The sequence below is a fragment of the Suncus etruscus genome, chromosome 7, assembly GCF_024139225.1.
Source record: "Suncus etruscus isolate mSunEtr1 chromosome 7, mSunEtr1.pri.cur, whole genome shotgun sequence".
Lineage (NCBI taxonomy): Eukaryota > Metazoa > Chordata > Mammalia > Eulipotyphla > Soricidae > Suncus > Suncus etruscus.
The window spans coordinates 94,629,121-94,644,008 of record NC_064854.1 but is presented as its reverse complement, the minus strand read 5'-3'; the positions used below and the strand labels follow the sequence as shown (position 1 = coordinate 94,644,008).

The 14,888-nt window shown below is 48.7% G+C and overlaps 1 protein-coding gene and 3 non-coding genes across 4 annotated transcripts in view; 3 read left to right on the top strand and 1 right to left on the bottom strand.

Moving 5' to 3' along the window:
* Positions 1 to 4,230: 4,230 nt before the first annotated feature.
* On the top strand, positions 4,231 to 4,301 carry LOC126014615 (small nucleolar RNA SNORD49). Its single transcript, XR_007497629.1, has one exon. It is a non-coding gene; the product is annotated as a small nucleolar RNA SNORD49 (small nucleolar RNA).
* Positions 4,302 to 4,581: 280 nt separating this feature from the next.
* LOC126014614 (small nucleolar RNA SNORD49) lies at positions 4,582 to 4,652 on the top strand. Its single transcript, XR_007497628.1, has one exon. It is a non-coding gene; the product is annotated as a small nucleolar RNA SNORD49 (small nucleolar RNA).
* A 1,441-nt stretch (positions 4,653 to 6,093) lies between these two features.
* Positions 6,094 to 6,166, top strand: LOC126014859 (small nucleolar RNA SNORD65). The gene has a single exon (XR_007497824.1). It is a non-coding gene; the product is annotated as a small nucleolar RNA SNORD65 (small nucleolar RNA).
* Positions 6,167 to 7,286: 1,120 nt separating this feature from the next.
* LRRC75A (leucine rich repeat containing 75A) overlaps positions 7,287 to 14,888 on the bottom strand; it is a 50,459-nt gene continuing 42,857 nt past the window's right edge. Inside the window, exons 3-4 of the mRNA XM_049777659.1 lie at positions 10,075 to 10,187; positions 7,287 to 7,821 (exon numbers count right to left, since the gene is read on the bottom strand). Of these exons, the coding sequence (XP_049633616.1) occupies positions 7,287 to 7,821; positions 10,075 to 10,187 (648 nt within the window). The remainder of the gene's footprint in view (positions 7,822 to 10,074; positions 10,188 to 14,888) is intronic.

Below are 14,888 nucleotides of genomic sequence, written 5' to 3'. Positions count from 1 at the left end.
TTTTTTGGTTCACACCCGGCGGTGCTTAGGGGTTACTCCTGGCTCTACACTCAGAAATTGCTTCTGGCAGACTCAGGGGACCATATGAGATGCCGGGATTCGAACCACTGACCTTCTGCACGCAAGGCAAATGCCTTACCTCCATGCTATCTCTTCGGCCCCCTTGACTTTTTTTTTTTTGGGCCACACCCAGCGTTGCTCAGGGGTTACTCCTGGCTGTCTGCTCAGAAATAGCTCCCCGCAGGCATGGGGGACCATATGGGACACCGGGATTTGAACCAACCACCTTTGGTCCTGGATCGGCTGCTTGCAAGGCAAACACCGCTGTGCTATCTCTCCGGGCCCCAACATAACTTCTTTATAAAATGTGTAAACATGAACTGCATTTTTATTTTGGGGCACTCCTAAGCAGTTCTCAGGAATGGGAGGAGACTCCTTGAGATATCTGGGTGGGCTAACTTCAGATGCTGATGATAGAGACAAGGGAAATACATAGGGCAAGATAAGGGATATGGCCCTTACAAAACAAAACAAAACAAAACAAAACAAAAACAAGAACAAAAACAAAAAATCTTGGTATGGAAGGTCATAAGAGAGGTCCATGTAGTATGTGATAACCTGAATGACCCAAGCCTGCTGGATCTGGGCACCAGAAGACAACTATCTCAGCATCTTCTCCCTCATTTTCATGGCCATCTTTCTTGGAACATAGTAAGAAATGCTGACCCACACTACTTTGCTACAAAGGTATAAAATGGGAAGGGCTTTAGCCTTTCTTCAGAATTCAGCTTTAGGTAGCTTCCATAATCTGGGAGCTTCCCTGTCTTAATCGCCCTTCGTTTTGGTTTCCCTAAACAAATTCTTTACTAAGTTTGGACATTTGTTCTGTCTCTTACTTTCAAGGTTGAAGGACAAGCTTGAGGACAAGAATCTGGATATTTCCAAGTTGTATTGGGAGATCATGTAGTGCTGTGATTGAACTCAGGGACTATGCACAAAAGGCCTCTTCGAGGCACCATAATACAGTACAGGGGTTGCAGGTGGCTCTCTTGGTTAGATCCCAGGCACCACATTGTCTCCCAAGTACCAAGTACCATCCTGAAAAGCCCTGGAAGCTGCCATTGCTTCAAATCCTTCACACAAGGTGACCCGGAGCACTGTGGTATGGCTAGAGTTAACAACCTAAGCTAGGGGATCCAGCCGCACAACATTCTCAGCTATCTCATTGAGTATCATTACAGGAGTATCCCTGGGGCCCCTGTGCACACCCACAATCCTTCCATCTCCCTCTATGTATTCTATAAGTGGTGAAGACCTAAGTGTGCTCATTTTACTGAAGGACAAGGAAAGCTCTAGTGAGAGAGACTTCCTTTCAGAGGAAGTAGGGGCAGAGATGAAGCCCATATAGATCAGGTGAAAGGATGGATGTGAATTCAGAGTATGCCTAAGATGTCTATGCAGTCCTGTGAGGTATTCTAAAGTGTGACGGGAGTTGGCAGTGCACAGGGATTTGAAGGCCCTTGGGATATGCTTTCTGTTTTGTTTTTAGGTCACACCTAGCTCAGTGGTTACTTCCTAGCTCTGCACTCAGGAATCACTGCTGGCAGGCTCAGGGGACCATATGGGATGAGATACTATTTTGTTTTGGGGGCCACACTCAACCGCACTCAGACTCTGCACTGCTGGGGATCAAACTTAGATCTGAAGTGCAAGGCTGTGCTATCTGTCCAGCCCCTCCTGGGATACCGGTATTTTTTTTTTTATTTTTATTTTTTTTGGATTTTGGGCCACACCTGGTGGTGGTGCTCAGGGATTATTCCTGGCTATGCGATGCCTTGCCACTGTGCTATCTTCCGGCATGCCTGGGATACTGTTGATGCCAGTGGGAGTCCCCATGCGATTTATATTAAGTGGCAGAGGAGAGAGGTGTGTTTCTAAAGGGAAATTTACCACCTTCTCTCTCTTCCTCCACCACCTGGAAGATCTAGGAAGATGGGTAAAGTTTGTGCATGCATGGACCTCAAACCCCAACAGCCTCACTAGTTGGCTGCCAAGCAACACCTGACATCCACTTGGTCTGCCCAGCGTAGAAGTTGATCTCTACCACCTGAGTTCTCGGGTCCGTCATCTTTCCCTCTTAAAAAAGAATTTCAGGAGATGAGCAGTGAAGTAAAAACAAGTCTTGTTTGTTTTTGGGTCAAACCCGGCGGCTCTCAGGGGTTATTCCTGGCAGGCACAGGGGACCATATGGGATGCCAGGGCTCAAACCCAGGTTCGTCCCGGGTTGGCAGGTTGGCTGTGAGAGAGGGGGGGAGGGAGAGAGAGAGAGGGGGAGGGGGAGAGAGAGAAGAGAGAGGAGAGAGAGGGAAAGAGAGGAAAGAGAGAAAGAGGAGAAAAAGAGGATAGAGAAAAAGGAGAGAAAAAGAGAGATATCCAAAGCTGGAGAGTCTCTGTTCACAACCTAGTAAGGAGAGAGAGAGAGAGAGAGAGAGAGAGAGAGAGAGAGAGAGAGAGAGAGAGAGAGAGAGAAAGGAGAGAAAGAGGATAGAGAAAAAGGAGAGAAAGAGAGAAGAGCAAGAAGAGAGAGGAGAGATATCCAAAGCGAGAGCCTCTGTTCACAACCTAGTATGAAAATAGAGGGGAGAGAGGGGGAGAGAGAGAGAGAGACAGAGACAGACAGAGAGAGAGAGACAGAGAGAGAAAGGAGAGAGAGGATAGAGAAAAAGGAGAGAAAGAGAGAAGAGCAAGAAGAGAAAGAGAGGAGAGATATCCAAAGCGAGAGCCTCTGTTCACAACCTAGTATGAAAATAGATAGAGGGGAGAGAGGGGGAGAGAGAGACAGAGACAGAGAGAGAGAGAGAGAGAGAGAGAGAGAGAGAGAGAGAGAGAGAGAGAGAGAGAGAGAGAGAGAGAGAGAGAGAGAGAGAGAGAGATCCAAAGCTGGAGAGCTCCTGCACACAATCTAGTATGGAAACAGGAGCGTCCGCGTCTCAAGAGGGGAGACGTGGAGACTTGTGCTAGCGCACCAAGTGATAAGCCGGCCACACACACGCGTGCAGCACTGACACGGGGCGCAGGGCGCTGAACTGTCTACATGGGAACAGAACGTCGCTGGGGTGGTTTCCAAGGGAAAGGGCGTTGGCTCTCGCAGGAGCGTCCCTGAGCATCCACGAGTGGGTCCTGGTAGCCTCAGTGCCAGAGACGAGAGGAACTTCTTCAAGTTCCATTTCTTGGTTTCGTTACGTCCCAAGAACTTCCATGACATCCGTCATGGGAAGAGGCCTCTTCCCCGTCTCCCGGCCTCGACAAGCTGGCAGCCCTTGGGAAGTGGGAGCAGGACAAGGACTTTTAGCCTAAACTCTTGGGGGTGTCGCCGTGTGGAGCCGAGTGTTCCTGAGAAACTTCGGGAGCGCCGAGAGCTCCGCTTTCCAGACGAAGAATCCGAAGCTCAGAAGAGTGACGGGACGAGACACAAAGCAGCGGGAAGAGGGGAGAGCTCCCAGGGCAACACCCGACGCCTCCCTCTGCGCAGGCGCACTGGCGGTTTCCGGCTCGGGGACGCGACCACTCGCGCTCTGCCGCAGGGGCGAGCGCGTGTGGGCGGGGCTTCTGCGGCGGTGAAGCCGACTGGGAGTTCCCGTGAGCCTTTGCGTCTCCCCCCTCGAGCTGAGCGCAATGGAGCGTTCCGGTCCTATAAGAACCCGGCACGCGGCTGCAACAATCTTTCCCCTTTCGTGACGGGTAAGGTGCATTGTTTACTTTTAGTTAGCTCTTTATTTTGGCGGGATGCTTGCCCATCTTGCGGTGATCCAAGGTTGGCTCCTGGCTCTGCGCTCAGGAAGTAGTCCTGGCGGCTTTTAGAGATCCTATGGAGTGTCCGGAATTGAACTGAACCCGGGCCGGACGCGTGCAAGGCCCATCGGGTGACCTCCGGCCCCGGGTAGGCCCTTCTGGCAGGCGGCAAGGCCGGAGGAGTGGCGGCTGCTTGCTGGGCCCTGGGAAGGAACCTTAATGGGAGCGCCACTCGAGGGTGCAGGGCATAGGCCCTTGGGGGCCTGTCGGGCCGGGCTCACGGGTTACTTGGGTCTTTCCGCAGGTTCACCGCCGTCTCGATCGGTCGATAGTCGATGCCATGGCGCCCCGGAGCCATGCAGCCTGCCCGATGTCGGCCACACAAGAGATCTGGTAAGTGCACGGCGTCTGCGGAAGGCCTGGGACCACGTGGCCGGCTGTGCTGATGATAAGTCATTAGGAAGTGCCGTCAGATGCGATAACTGACGACTTTTGATGCGTAGCTGATGCAGTCGCCGAGACCCCAGCTCGGGACGCAGCTGCCTCGACCTACCCAAAATGTTTTGTCTGTCCCTCCGTTTCCAGGTGGTGCATCTGCCGCGGAGAACAGAGGAGAGCGGCACCCTGTCCTACGGTAAGACCTGCACGGTTGCTCCCAATACCCCGCAGTTTTGTAGACGTCACAAATTGGTGCATTTTCATTAGAATAGGAAATAACTGCCCGGGACTGACTGCATGGTCAGAGAGGTCCACAGAAGGCTTGGGCAGCAGGGTGCAGTAGTGCTTGACTGCTCTGATGAAATGACTAATAGGAAGTGCCGTCAGAATCGATAAATGACGACCAGAAGTCCTGACTGATTGCAGTTGAGCATTGGCTAATTGCTGTTTTTTGGGTAAACTAGGTTCGAAAACGTGTGCTTGACTTTTTTTTTTGTTCTTTTGTCCAGGTTGCTAATTGGCGGGTTAAGTGAGTTGCCATCATGAGGCAAGCAGCAACTTAAGATCACACAATTGGCCTTTCCGTTAAGGTAAGCGTTAGTCCATGCAGAGATTTTATCTAGCTGTTGCATGAATTTCAATAATCTGTTAGGCCAGATAACTTGCTATCTTTTGCTCGTTGGCTTTTTTGAATGGAGTGTGGGTTGAACCATACCTGGCAGTGCTCAAAGCTCACTTACTGGCTTTACAGTTAGGTATTACTTCTGGTGAGCTTGGCAGGCAATGGGATGCTGGAGATTGAACCCGGATTTGCTGCTTGCATTCAAGCACCCTGTCCCTTGGTTTGTGATACTGTCCAGTGGAGTGCAGAAGAGACCTTAGAAAATAAAAATACTTTTGTTTTTGAAAGGGCTGTGTTGGGCTGCTGGTGTGCTTAAAACGTGAACTGTCCGACCTGTATAAATCAGTTTTTTGTTTTTTTTTTGTGGTTTTTGGGTCACACCCGGCAGTGCTCAGGGGTTATTCCTGGCTCCAGGCTCAGAAATTGCTCCTGGCAGGCACGGGGACCATATGGGACGCCGGGATTCAAACCGATGACCTCCTGCATGAAAGGCAAACGCCTTACCTCCATGCTATCTCTCCGGCCCCATAAATCAGTTTTAATGTGTACAGTGATTGGCCATGGGGGTTGAGGTAGAGCCCTTGCCTGGTGCTGGCCATCCCAGAGTGAATCCTCCCACCTCAAAATGATCAGTATGACATTGTGATTTTGATGGTTAGGTTAGTGATGGCTTATATACCTGCCAGATTTACTGATTGATTTTTGCTTTTCATTATGGCTCATACCCAGCAATACTCAGGGATTATTCCTGACTCTGCACATAGGGAATTTGGGAACCATGTGGGATGCTGGAAATATGCACCATGCTGTATATATTGTACTATTACTCCAGCCTAAACTATGATTAGATGCAGGTTGTAGTATACCAAAATGCCAGATGAAACTTAGAGTTAATTTTCAGGTATTATAATTTAGGCTATTTCTGGTTTTGTGCTTAGGTATGGCAGGCTTGGGGAACCGCATGGGATATCGCAGGTTGAACCTTGGTCAGCCCACGCAAGGCCTACCACTATGCTGTCCTTCCAGCCTAAAGATATATGAAGAAATGCCAAAAGTACACATTATAAGCATGTGTCTTGCTCTTTAGTTATGGTTGATTTCCTCTAGGTTTGGCATGCAAGGGAGTGGTCAGCAGTGCAACTGGAAATGGCATTAACTCAGCCTAAAGAGGTAAGTCTTGATCTGGAAAAGGATATTACCTTCCTCTTGTAGAGTTACTCTAGTTACTATTTGGAGATATCAAATGATGAAATAACCCAATATAGCTGGAATTACCGGCAGATGTTATGGTGGTGAACAGAAGGTTTTCTGAAGATATCTTTACTGTTAAATGACTATTGGTTGGTTGTAGTGATGTGTGAAACTCAAAACTTGCTTTTATGTTTCAGCTACTTTCCCAGAGGATGTGCTACAGCAGGCAGAATGAAGTCTTGAACCAGTGTCCGTTACCAGTTTGAACTCCAGAAGTTTTTCAGTGACAAATTGGTCATTCTGCCAATAGTAGATGGAGCCAAAGATGGATTTAGCGGCCTTTTCTCAAGTCATGTTTGGTGTTCCTTTCCCAGATAATTGTGTTATATATTGGCTGAGGGGGATATCTGTACCTTGGGTTGACTATTGTAATAAAGGGTCTTTTCAAATAGTTTTTTGAAAATAATGTATTTATGAAGAAAATTAAATTTGGTGACTGTTAATGTCTGTTCAGATAATTAGCATATGCCCTCATTTTCCTTATAAGCCAAAAGGTTCTCCCTTCAGCAATGAGCAAATTTCAAAGAATCTAGGTACCCACGTGCATTACCTGGTCCTATATCAGGCCAGGGGTCTCTTGTCAGTTGCCAGGGACTTCTCAGTCAGGCCTCCCTATAGAGTTGGCATTGTCTGGCCTCAACCTAGAGCTCTGCTTCCTCAGCCCTCCACTATTGCTTGTGAAGGTTTTGACATACCAATTTATTTCCTGGACTAAATGTCTAGCTAGGTTCTTGTGTTACTAGGAATGCCTCAAAGTATCAAGGATTGGGTTCGTGGTTAAGCTCAAGGTCTCATGCACTCCTGCTGAGCTACCTAGATTGTCAAGTCACCTGATAGCATTTAGAAGAGCTTGTAACACCTTTAAAACAAAGCCAGGGAGCTATGCAGGAGAGGAGTGTGGGTGAGGCTGGCTTTATGGGATTCCCAGACTGGGTAATTAGTTGGGGATCCACAGGAAGAGGTAGTCAACGATGGGCATTTGCTGCCCTGAACAAATTAGAAAAGGGTCGGGGTCAGACTATCCTATTTCACACTTTCCTCACAGGCTTAGCTAGACAGCCTTGACTAGGGGAGACTGACGAAAAATTCAGTGCCCTTCTCTGATGTTGTGATGCCTGCAACCAGTGGTTCTGGGCCTAAGGCTTAGGGCCCCATCCTGTTCCAGTTATCCCTGAGGAGCCCATCACGTCTGAGCTGCTCTTGCAGTCTCCCTGTCATGGTTGGTAGGGTCCCATGGGCTCCCAGCTTCATCCTGGCACACTATGCTGCCTTCCTGGTTGTCCTCACCACCACCTGGGCCCTCACCCAGCTCCAGGATGGTGGGCAGTTGGCCCTGCTTTGGAGAGCGCTTCCGCAGGCTGAGTAAAAAGGGCTGGGGCAATGAGAAGATGTCCACATTGTTGCCTAGGTCTATCCATGTGACGTTGGGGAACTTGTTGGGGTCCTTGAGGGTGTCTGTGAGGTCTCTAAGCAGTGCCCGGGTCAACCGATTGCCATTGAGAGCCAGTGTGGTGAGGCGAGGCAGTGTGCTGAGTGCTGGCAATAGCTGTAGGACCATGTCATCTGTGAGACCAGTGAACCCCAATTCCACACTGTCCACCTGCTCCCCACAGCGCTGCAGATAGCTGGTAACTCGCTCCAGGTCACGGGAGGTCAGCGGGATTCCAGAGAGGTCCACTGTGTTGTCTGGAGGGCTCCCAGCCAGGACAGTCTTGAGACTGAAGGGCGACAAATTAAGGCAAGGTTGAAGCAGTGGGAGCAGGGCTGTTTTCCTAATAAACTGTCAAGCCTTGTGACTTCAGGGATGGAGAACAGGGGCCTCTGGTTCCTTGACATTACTCCTTATTTCAGAAGTAAGTCTGGCAAGCCACTTTTCTACAGTGCCTTTCTGGGGCCAAAATTTTTGTGTTTGCATTTTTTGAGGGGGTCACACCCATTGGGGTTGCTCCTGGCTGGGGGGGGGGGCGACCATATGGAATGCTGGGGGATCGAACTTCGGTCTGTCCTAGATTAGCTGCGTGCAAGGCAAACACCCTACCTCTTGTGCCACTGCTCTGGCCCCGACAGTGGAGCATTCTTAAGTGCCCTTTTTCTAAGTTATGAAGACGCTTGATTATATGGGCTGAGCTTCCTGCTTTTGGGAGAGCATTCTAAGAGCTCTAAGGCAGGGGTGGGGGATAGGGAAAAATTTTTTTTTTGGTTTTTGGGCCACACCCAGCGTTGCTCAGGGGTTACTCCTGGCTGTCTGCTCAGAAATAGCTCCTGGCAGGCACGGGGGACCATATAGAACACCGGGATTCGAACCAACCACCTTAGGTCCTGGATCGGCTGCTTGCAAGGCAAATGCCGCTGTACTATCTCTCCGGCCCCGGGAAAAAACTCTTAAGGCCCATTTATCCTCCCCCACTCTAGTGGGGGTTGGGTTCCTTCTAGTTGCAGACTATAGGGACTCAGCCTGGTATGAGCAGCGGAGTGCTATTACACTTTATTCCTACCATCTGCCAGTTTGTTCTGGGTTCACTACCTATAACTCCAAGAGCATATGCTAATACAAGCAGCCTACATTTTCACATCTTGGATTTCTTTTTTTTTTTTTTGGTTTTTGGGCCACACCCGGTAACGCTCAGGGGTTACTCCTGGCTATGCGCTCAGAAGTTGCTCCTGGCTTGGGGGACCATATGGGACGCCGGGGGATCGAACTGTGGTCCGTCCAAGGCTAGCGCAGGCAAGGCAGGCACTTTACCTCTTGCGCCACCGCCCGGCCCCACATCTTGGATTTCTTAAGCAGAGCAAGCTAAGCCTCTGTCTTCAGGGTCTCCTGACTGGAAGGCTAGCTCTAGGAAATTTAAAGGTAAATGTCTTGAGGGATGGCATTCACTGCCAGCACTGGTTCAGCAAATAGACTGATAATTTTGTAATTTTTTTTTTTTTTTTTTAGTTTTTGGGTCACACCGGCAGTGCTCAGGGGTTACTCCTGGCTGTCTGCTCAGAAATAGCTCCTGGCAGGCACGGGGGACCATATGGGACACCGGGATTCGAACTAACCACCTTTGGTCCTGGATCGGCTGCTTGCAAGGCAAATGCCACTGTGCTATCTTTCCAGGCCCGATAATTTTGTAATTTTATGTTTTGGGCTTATGGTCTATGTCTCAGGGGTCACTCCTAGCAGAGCTCAGGGGGATCATATGTGTGTGGTTCTGGGGATCAAACCTGGGTAGGCTACATGCATGTACTTTAGGTTTAGTTCTTGGCTATTCTTATAGGGTGCCATTAATTAAGTCTGGGAATACACTTCAATGGCAGCAGTAACACCCCAACCTCAATCCTTCAAGTATTTGATAAGTTCCTACTAAGGAGGCTTTGTTGAACTGGTGGGTGAAGGATACTTTTTTTTTTTTTTTGGTTTTTGGGCCACACCCGGTGATGCTCAGAAGTCACTCCTGGCTTGGGGGACCATATGGGACACTGGGAGATCGAACCTCGGTCTGTCCTAGGGTAGCGCAGGCAAGGCAGGCACCTTACTTCTAGCGCCACCACGCTGGCCCCTGAAGGATACTTCTGTTCTTGCAGGGAGGATGACAAAAGTGAAGTTAGTGTAACTTGGGGCATGTCCTAGGAGGTGACATTTGAGCTGATGTGAAGGAAGGAAGGAAGGTGGGGAAAATTCCAGCAAAGAGGGTAGATATACCAAGTCTCTGGGGTTGGGAAGAGGACTGATGTATCATCTCATAGGGCCTTATGCTTATGAGAGGTTCAAGTCCTGGAGTGCCCTGGTGGTTCTTCCTGATTCTTTACCCAAATATCTACTGGACATGCTTCCAAGAGTTTTGGAATTTCCCCTTCTTTCACCCTATTGTCCTGGAGGGATACTGTGCACAGTATACCCAGTGTGTGGCATAGGCTTGTTTTGGGTGCCCTTGTAGAAGGGTGATGGGCCTGAGGTAGACCCACCTCAGGTGACTAACACTCACCAGACTTGGGGCTTCCTCTTCAGCCCACGGTGCCGCCTCCACTGGGAGTGGGGACTGAGGTGGTAGGTCAGCTGCCGACACAGCTTCTCCATGGCACCCAGTGCATCACCTTCCTGTAGGGGAAACAGGTAAGCAGATCCCTGAATTATTGGAGCAGGTGGGGAACCCAGGCCCCACCTCTAGCTTCCATGGCAAGTTGGTAGGGGTGGTGGGAGTGAGGATCAATCAAGTCTCTTTTGCCTTGAACAGGGGTTGCAGACTAATCAGTAGGTGGGTAATAGTTTCTGTGAATCAGCTGCTATCAATGTAAACAATATCAAGATATATAGACTAGATATCAGTTATCTGACAACTGACTGAATGCCAGCTGGCTTCTTAGCCAGGACTTGTCCATGCTCCCTTGTCATCTGTAAAGTAAAATCACTCTATTCCCCTTTTCTTTTGTTTTTGATTTTGGGCCACACCTGGCTGTGCTCAGGATTACTCCTGGCTCTGTGCTCAGAAATTGCTCCTGGCAGGCATGGGATGCCAGGGATTGAACCCAGGTCAATCCCAGGTCATCTGCTTTCAAGGCAAACGCCCTACCACTCTATCACTCCAGCCCCTACGTTTTACTTTTTACTCCTTTTACTTAAAATTACTTTTTATTCCTTTATTAACTAAAAATATTTTCTGAGTTAATTAGCACAAGGACCCTTAATTATGCAACCCTGCCTCTCAGGTGATTTATGTTAAATTCTGGCTAATAAAACAGCTCAGGGAGATAGCTAGATTCTAGAAGCTGCTCAACCCCGAGTCTTTTTGTACCTTCTCTCGTGACTTGGTCTATTTCTTGTGTGACACACCTTGCTGCCGACCCAACTGTCTTAGAGTCTACATGAACATGAACATGGCGAATACTGCGAACTGCAGGTGGCAGGCAGAAGCCTCCAGGAAACCAGCAACCCCCATAGTCCCTGCCATTCACTAGATAGATATAAATATTTACCAGCATCCAGGGTCTTTTGCTCATTCACTCAGCAAATACTTACTGAGCAGCTACTTGATGCCAGGCACTTGTTCCAGAGCAGTGGTCGGCAACCTGTGGCTCGAGAGCCACATATGGCTCTTTACACTTTTAAGTTGGCTCTTCTGTGTGCCGGGCGGCTGCTCCAGGGCTCAGTTGAAAAACAAGGTTGCCGACCACTGTTCTAGAGGCACTTGTTCTACAGTCATGAATAAATGTCGGACTGAGCGCAAGTATGTGTGTGGGGGGGAGAGAGAGGCGTGGAGGGGGGCAAAAGGGAAACTGAGGACAATGATGGTGGTAAATGTACACTAGTGAATACATTTTTTGTTTTTGTTTTTGGGCCACACCCAGTGGTACTCAGGGGTTACTTCTGGCTCTATGCTCAGAAATTGCCCCTGGCAGGCTCATGGGACCATATGGGATTTGAACCAATGTCTGTCCTATTGGCCGTGTGCAAGGCAAATACTCTGCCACTGTGCTATCGCTCTGGCCCCCATGAATAATTTTGTGTCTGTGATAAAAACCCAACTATTATGAACAACCTTGTATCCATGATATTTAAATAGTGTTTAATATAAAATAGAAATAATACTAATAAAAATGGATTACTCCTGATATTGCTCCAGGGACCATAGGAGGTGACGAGCATCAAGCCCAAGTTGGTTGTGTGAAAGACAAATGCTATACCCACTATATTATCATTCTGTTTTCCCCGCAGCAAAATGTTTTTTTTTGGGCCCGGAGAGATAGCACAGTGGCGTTTGCCTTGCAAGCAGCCAATCCAGGACCAAAGGTGGTTGGTTCAAATCCCGGTGTCCCATATGGTCCCCCGTGCCTGCCAGGAGCTATTTCTGAGCAGACAGCCAGGAGTAACCCCTGAGCAACGCTGGGTGTGGCCCAAAAACCAAAAAAAAAAAAAAAATGTTTTTTTTTTTTTAATTTCTTTTACCCATGTCAAAGTAGAAAAAAAAGTGACTTGAACCTTTCTCAGTCCAATTTATCCATCTATGTTGTCTGTCTAGCCCATTAGCATTTGAGATACTTGATAGTGTCATTCAAAAAAGTTCTCTGTATGGAGCCTTCCCAGAGATTGTAGTAGACATTTCTGGTTATTCTTTATGTTGTAACTTGGGTTAACTGTTAGGTGCTTGGGCCTGGTGGTGCTGGGGCAGCCACACCACCCAGCTGTGCTCAAGAGGCCATACAATGCCTGGGATTGACAAGATTTGAGTATCCAAGGCACACACTCAGCCCATTGAGATATATTTTTGGCCCCTATCCCAAAATTTTTTGTTTGTTTGTTTGTTTTTTGGGTCACACCCGGCAGTGTTCAGGGGAACTCCTGGCTCTACGCTCAGAAATCACCCCTGACAGGCTCGGGGGACCATATGGGATGCCGGGATTTGAACCACTGTCCTGCATGCAAGGCAAACACCTTACCTCCATGCTATCTCTCTGGCCCCAATTTTTTTTTTTTGAAGGTGTGCTATACCCAGTTTACTCCTGGCTCTGTGCTTAAAGGTTGCTTCTGGTGGATCTCAGGGTGCTATTTATGTGGTGCCAAGGATTGAACTTGGGTTAGCTGTGTGCAAGAATAGTTGCTGTTGTATTATCTCCTGTCCCCCAAATATTTTGGGGACACATACCTGGCAATGCTCAGGGGTTACTCCTGGCTATGCACTCAGGAATTACTCCTGGTGGTGATTGGGGAGATCAAATGGGATGCACGGAATCAAACTCCGATCAGCTATATACAAGGCAAGTGCTTTCCCACTGTACTTGGCCACCCAGTTCTTAACTTGAGGTTCTAATTTCCAATACCTCAGTACTTGGAGATGGAGCCTTTAAAGATCTAATTAAGGTAAAACAAAGTTGTTGATTGGGTCTCAGTTTAGTGTTAGGACACAGATATGTAGATTAACACAGAAATGAAATCACTTTGAAGGACAGTTGAGAAGACAGTCCACAAGCTAAAAGTCAAGGACTGTTCTCAGAAGAAACCAAACCTGCTGACATTGTCATCTGGCACTTGCAGACCAGCACTGTGAGGAACTTTATTTCTGTTCTAAGTGGTATTTGATTATAGCAGCCTTAGAGGAATCCTGCAAATACTCTGTATAAGGGAATTAAATTCAGCAGACATCAAGTATATAAGTAGCCAAGTATACTCCTGCCAGATGGTCCATGGGCCAGGAAGTGCCAGAATAGGGAAGTAAACCCATATGCAGAGTGGGGGTGTGGTGAGGTATGAGCATTAACCTGTGTCTTGTGCTCCACAGATTACCTGGCACAGGGTACACTTAGAAAAGACCAGCTTGGGCCGGGCGGTGGCGCTAGAGGTAAGGTGTCTGCCTTGCCAACGCTAGCCTAGGACGGACCGCGGTTCGATCCCCCGGTGTCCCATATGGTCCCCCAAGCCAGGAGCGACTTCTGAGCGCATAGCCAGGAGTAACCCCTGAGCATCACTGGGTGTGGCCCAAAAAACCAAAAAAAAAAAAAAAAGAAAAGACCAGCTCAGGGGTCGGCGAGGTGGCACTAGAGGTAAGGTGTCTGCCTTGCAAGTGCTAGCCAAGGAACAGACCGCGGTTTGATCCCCCGCGTCCCATATGGTCCCCCCAAGCCAGGGGCAATTTCTGAGCGCTTAGCCAGGAGTAACCCCTGAGCATCAAACGGGTGTGGCCTGAAAAACAAAACAAAACAAAAACCCAAAACAAAAGACCAGCTTAGGGAGTGGTGGCGTAGTGGTAGGGCGTTTGCCTTGCACGTGGCTGATGCAGGACAGACTAGTTCCATCCCCTGGTGTCCCATATGGTCCCCCGAGCCAGGAGCGATTTTTTTTTGGGTGGCCAGATCCGTTGATGCTCAGGGGTTACTCCTGGCTATGCGCTCAGAAGTCACTCCTGGCTTGGGGGACCCTATGGGTTGCTGGGGATGGAACCGAGGTCTGTCCTAGGCTAGCTCGGGCAAGCAGATGCCCTTGTGCCACCGTACCGGCCCCAAGGAACGATTTCTGAGCGCATAGCCAGGAGTAACCCCTGAACATCACCGGGTGTTGCTCAAAAACAAAACAAAACAACAAAAAGAAAATAAAAGGGGCCGGAGAGATAGCATGGAGGTAAGGCGTTTGCCTTTCATGCAGAAGGTCATTGCTTCGAATCCCGGCGTCCCATATAGTCCCCCGTGCCTGCCAGGAGCAATTTCTGAGCATGGAGCCAGGAGTAACCCCTGCCGGGTGAGACCCAAAAACAAAAACAAAAAAAAAAAAGAAAGAAAAGAAGAGACCAGCTTGTATATCAGTTTGCGAATGGCAAAGCAGACAGCCCTTGAGCCAAATTGTAGGTTCTAAGCCAGGGGTCTCAAACTCGCGGCCCTCCGTATAACATTTTGTGGCCCGCGGCCAGCCTTCAAATATCGCAGTATTCGCGATTATTCGCTTACCGAATAATCGCAATAAAAATCGTATTAGTAAGAAAAAAATCGCATTAAACATTCGCATACCCCGAGCAGTTCCGTTCGGAGTATGCAAATGTTTAATGCGATTTTTCTTACTAATGCGATTTTTTATTGCGAATATTCGGTAAGCGAAATCCTTATGCGGCCCTGCCTCATCCCGAATTTGCCTCCTTTGGCCCCCAGGTAAATTGAGCTTGAGACCCCTGTTCTAAGCCTTAATTTGTAGATCCTGGGCAAGTCATTCAAATTCTGTGCCACTACTGCTCATCTGTGAGGGGATAACAGTGCAGGGCTCACAGAAGTTTTGGTGAGGAATACCTAGCTGCTACACGTCAAGTATTCTGACTTAGAG